General features: G+C 45.6%; 1 protein-coding gene across 1 annotated transcript in view; it reads left to right on the top strand.

Annotated features, from left to right (window-relative positions):
• The window catches only part of LOC104272720 (transcriptional repressor CTCF-like), a 16611-nt gene that overhangs the window by 8298 nt on the left and 3569 nt on the right, over window positions 1-4744 (top strand). The window contains 5 exon segments of the mRNA XM_009867792.1: window positions 37-207; window positions 1085-1218; window positions 2056-2176; window positions 2876-3025; window positions 4383-4543. Of these exon segments, the coding sequence (XP_009866094.1) occupies window positions 37-207; window positions 1085-1218; window positions 2056-2176; window positions 2876-3025; window positions 4383-4543 (737 nt within the window).

Below are 4744 nucleotides of genomic sequence, written 5' to 3'. Positions count from 1 at the left end.
AGACCGCAGATTAACGACGGTTTCCTTCGTGGCTAGGTGTAAAGAAGACATTCCAGTGCGAACTGTGCAGTTACACTTGTCCGCGTCGTTCCAACTTGGACCGTCACATGAAGAGCCACACCGACGAAAGGCCGCACAAGTGCCACCTCTGCGGCAGAGCGTTCCGGACGGTCACGTTGCTGAGGAACCACCTCAACACTCACACAGGTGCTCTTTGCTTTGCCACACGTCGTGGGGTTTGGGGGTTTTTTGGTAGGATCTACTCTGTCCTTAGATAGAAAACCAGGTTGGATCTATCTTGAATCTTAACTCCTCTTTGCAGAACAAGCTGAAAAGGAAGTAACCAGGTGGCGCTGATTTTTTTTTTTTTTTTTTTCCTGATACAAACACGGTTGTTTTCTTCCTGGCCAGGTCAGATGCGGACCTTGCCCTGTGCGCCGGTGTAAAATCCATCCCGGGCTTGATTTGAAATGACCTGGAGTTAGAGAAACGTTCCTCCAGTTTTCTTGGGTATTAGTCCTTGGGTTCAAAGCTTTGTGTCGCCGCTGCTGCTTGCAGAAAAGTAAGCAGAGAGTGAGACCGAAGCTAAATATCTTGAGGGAGTTGAAAATAACAAAAAACTCCAAGAAATTAAATTATGAACTGGACCTGTGGCTAGGAACTGTAGCACATTGCTGTTGCTCCTTACTGAAGTTTCTGGTATAAAACTACAGGTAACAGAAGTGGAAGTAAACTCCGTGCTTGTTGTGACCTTTCTGCCAAAAAAAAAATATAATTTATATGCCTCATTTTCTCTGTGTCTAATTGGATGGTTTGAAATTCGTAAACAATCAAGTGATAGCAAAAAATTCCTCACTGAAAGAATATTTGCTGAGATGTTCAGTCCGTTAGTTACGCAAAAGTTGTGACATTTGTATATTCTTTACTGCTCTGATCTGATCTTTCAGGACGTGAAAGCAATGTTTTTATTTCACTCTTTAAAAAAAAATTAAATAAATGAACAGATGCCCCAAAAAACTCCTCTCTTTTCTTTTGTCACTAAATCTGAACGTTGTTGCCTTCCTGTTTTGCTGCGAACTCTTAGGTACTCGCCCTCACAAGTGCCCAGACTGCGACATGGCCTTTGTGACCAGCGGAGAATTGGTTCGACATCGCCGCTACAAACACACCCATGAGAAACCATTCAAATGTTCAATGTGTGATTACGCTAGCGTGGAGGTAACGTTAGTGAATTGTTCCTTCCTTTTACGCTTCAGAGCTCATTCACCATCTGTTGGAAACTCTGTTCTTGGGCATTTCCTCTTTGGCCGTTCGCTTAAAAGGCGCCAAGTGGGGGGAAAAAAAAGTTATAAATCCGATCTGCTCACGGAAACGAATGGTGGGGGTTCCACAGTTAGGGAGAAAACAGTTGGAGAGCGTTGAGGCACAGAAAAATCCTAGGTGAGGTCTGGAGAAAACAGTTGTCATCGTTTCTTCAGGTTTTTGGTGCCTGGTCTTGCCTGTAAGGTGGCTGTAGCCAAACCTAACGAGCCCTTGCCTCAGTATTGGGGAAAAGCAGCTTTCCTGACGCCCGGCTCGGTGTCTAATCTGCTCGAGCAAATTAAGCTTCTCTGTGCAGTGTTGCTAGAGAACAGCTTTTGTGTGGCCCGGTAGGAAATTGCAAGATGGCGAATGACGTGATTTTTAGAAGGGGAGTGTCTGCAGTGGAAGAAGGCTGCAGGGAGTGAGCTTGAGTAGGGGTTTGGGGTCTTTTTTCTTTTTTTCCCTACCCACACTGTGGCTGCAGTGCTGTAATTCCAGGCCCTGTGGCTTAAGCGCTGAATAAATCTTATCGCGGTCGTTTTCATGACGTGAATTAGGACAGAAAAACCAAGTTGGTCCTCGGCTGAGGTCGGGCGGGCAGCAGCGAGTCGTGATGCGCGGCTGAAAATCGACGTTGAAGCGCCCTTGGTGTGGGTTGGCGGCGAGATAAAAATAGCCTGCCTTGAAACTCTTGACTGATTGCTTGTCCTTCTGGCAATCTGCGCTGACTTGACGCTTGCCTTTTACTTCCAGGTTAGCAAATTGAAACGCCACATCCGTTCTCACACCGGAGAGCGTCCGTTCCAGTGCAGCTTGTGCAGCTACGCCAGCAGGGACACCTACAAACTGAAGAGGCACATGAGGACCCACTCTGGTATTGCCGCTGGGGTGGATTTTTAGTGGCTGAGGCTGTTTGCCACGTGTGCTGACACTTAAACAGCAAAAGAAATGTTGCTCTCGAGTTGAATACAAAACCTTTAGGAAATCTGTAGAGAATGCACCATGAACTGTCACCTCTAGTAAATTCATGCCCTGATAGTAATTCCTGAGCTTAGAAGATTCTCTTTTCCAGTTTGAGGTGATTCTAATATGAACAAAAGAAACATCTTCTGGTACCAATGTTCTATTTCCAGTTGGAAATTGTAGCCATTTACAGTTGAGTGTGGTTGCACAAATGTCTCATGCATGTTAGTTCACAGCGATCCAAAATTCTTTCTTCAATAGAAAGAAGGATGAGTTTAGCACTGGAGTGCCAAATTAATTAATTTCAAAACCAAATCTCATTCCACTTGTCTTTTGGCAGCCTGTGTGGAAGTCTTCTACGAGATTCTTGGAGTAAAGATCATAATTTAACTCATTTGCTTAAAAATTGAACCCGAATCTCTCTGTAGAAAGAAGCACACGAGCTAAAAGTTGTTGAGAAAAAGACATTTGAGATCTTTCTAAAGTTTCTATCAACTGGCTGTTGCAAATTTCTGGGCTTTATTTGGGGCTTCTTGGTGAGATTTCTTTTTAATAAAAGTACTTGTGCTTCTCTTTTTTTTTTTTTTCCTATTTCCTTCTGCTCCTGAAGGAGAGAAGCCATATGAATGTTACATCTGCCACGCTCGCTTCACTCAGAGCGGCACCATGAAGATGCACATTCTGCAGAAGCACACGGAGAACGTGGCCAAATTTCACTGTCCTCACTGTGATACCGTTATAGCCAGGAAGAGCGACTTGGGTACGTACCTCACAAAAGCGGCCGTTCGGTGAAGATTCTACAAAACTCTTCCCAAAATTAAGAGTTGACATAATCCAACTGCTTTTTTTTTATTATTATTTTTAACCTAATATTTCTAGTAACGTGAAGCCCGGACTTAGTTGCGTGGCTGGTGATGGCGATACGCACTTGTAGCTGACAGCAGGCACTGCAGACTATAAGAATTTTCAGATGGCTTTTATTATTTGAAAATTGAGGCTATTTTCCAAGCAGACAAGGCAAGTTAGTGTTTTGAGGCAGTTGGTGAACTTGGACTGACAGGATCCACAGGTGGATCAGAGCCTAAACAGAAGTTGCTTGGCTTGACCCTCCTCAGAGGCCACTAAATTTCACACAGAGATATTTCCGTCGAGCTCAAAGGTTCGAATTAGACCAATTTTAATTTTCCAGTGTTGGAGCTATGCGCCACAGGCAGGGCAGGAGAGATTGTCACAAAATCCCCAAGTCCTTGCAGTAGGAGAGGCTTGATCCGGTGAGCAGTCCCCAGTGTGATTCTGGCAGGGAAGCTCTTCTTTTCTTTTTTTTTCTTGCGTTCTACGAGAAGGCAAAAAAATAAGATCGTGCTCAGAGCAGCTGAGGAGAAGGAAGAAGCCTCGATTTGGCAGAACTTTCTGTCTTTAAAACAGAATGTCACCCAAGTCATGGGAAGGCAGGCTCCCTTCCAGTTCAGACAAGTGGGAAGCGCTGCAGCGAGAGGCAGCTGAAGAGGATGGCAGGAGCAGACGAGCTGCTTTACAACGGGACCGAAAATGATGCTCGCTCTGAAAAATTTTTCTTGTAATAATTGTTTGGGCTGCCCTAAGCTACCTCGCGCAGCTGCGGTACGCTCTTGGTTGGAGAGTTCTAAAGAAGCGACTAAAACCTCTGTCGGGGATTATCTGCTGGTATCCCTGGTGCCTTCTGGCCCTGTCACTCTGACCTCTAATCTTGCAGAAAATCCTGTTTTCCCCCGGTGTATTCCCTGGTTTTTGACTGTGTCCAGGTGTTTTGGAGTAGTCTTAAAACATAACAGTCTACAAGAAGCTTTAGTTTTGACAGTTGTACGTTACCGAATGCGCTGTGTTGGTGCAGGCTGTGACTAATAACCAATTCTAGAATCCCATGGGGAAAAAGGAGTTTTCCTCCAATACCTTTCTGTCTAGAATTTGTTCTAGTTGCTCTTAGGAGTCTTGTAGTTGAATCCTAAATGAACCATTTCAGGTTTTTTTGGCTTGAGCTCAGGAGCACAGGGAGGAAGGATCACAGAGGGGACTGTGGGCTGAACTTTAAAGCTTGGGAAGCCACGGAGATGAAAGCCTCGGGTTCTTTTTGCTCCCAGGTGTCCATTTGCGAAAGCAGCATTCCTACATCGAGCAGGGCAAGAAGTGTCGCTACTGCGACGCCGTGTTTCACGAGCGGTATGCCCTCATCCAGCATCAAAAGTCCCACAAGAACGAGAAGCGCTTCAAGTGTGACCAGTGCGACTACGCGTGCAGACAGGTAAGCTGAGGGGGGGCAAGCGGGGTGACTGGCACCCCTTGCAAGCTAAGAATACGAGGTGGAAATCTTGGCTGTGCTGTTTGACCAGCTGCTGAGTTCAGATTAATTCTGAATCTTCTGAAGAGTGCGAAGGAACCTTCGGTGGCCTTTGCTTCTTATAGTGCATAACCACCCCTGGAACCCTGTGTCCAGTTTGGGGCT

The sequence above is a fragment of the Apaloderma vittatum genome, unplaced genomic scaffold (genome assembly GCF_000703405.1).
Source record: "Apaloderma vittatum isolate BGI_N311 unplaced genomic scaffold, ASM70340v1 scaffold3764, whole genome shotgun sequence".
Classification (NCBI taxonomy): Eukaryota; Metazoa; Chordata; class Aves; order Trogoniformes; family Trogonidae; genus Apaloderma; species Apaloderma vittatum.
Note: the sequence above shows the minus strand (reverse complement) of the source record. Positions and strands in the feature narration are given on the sequence as shown.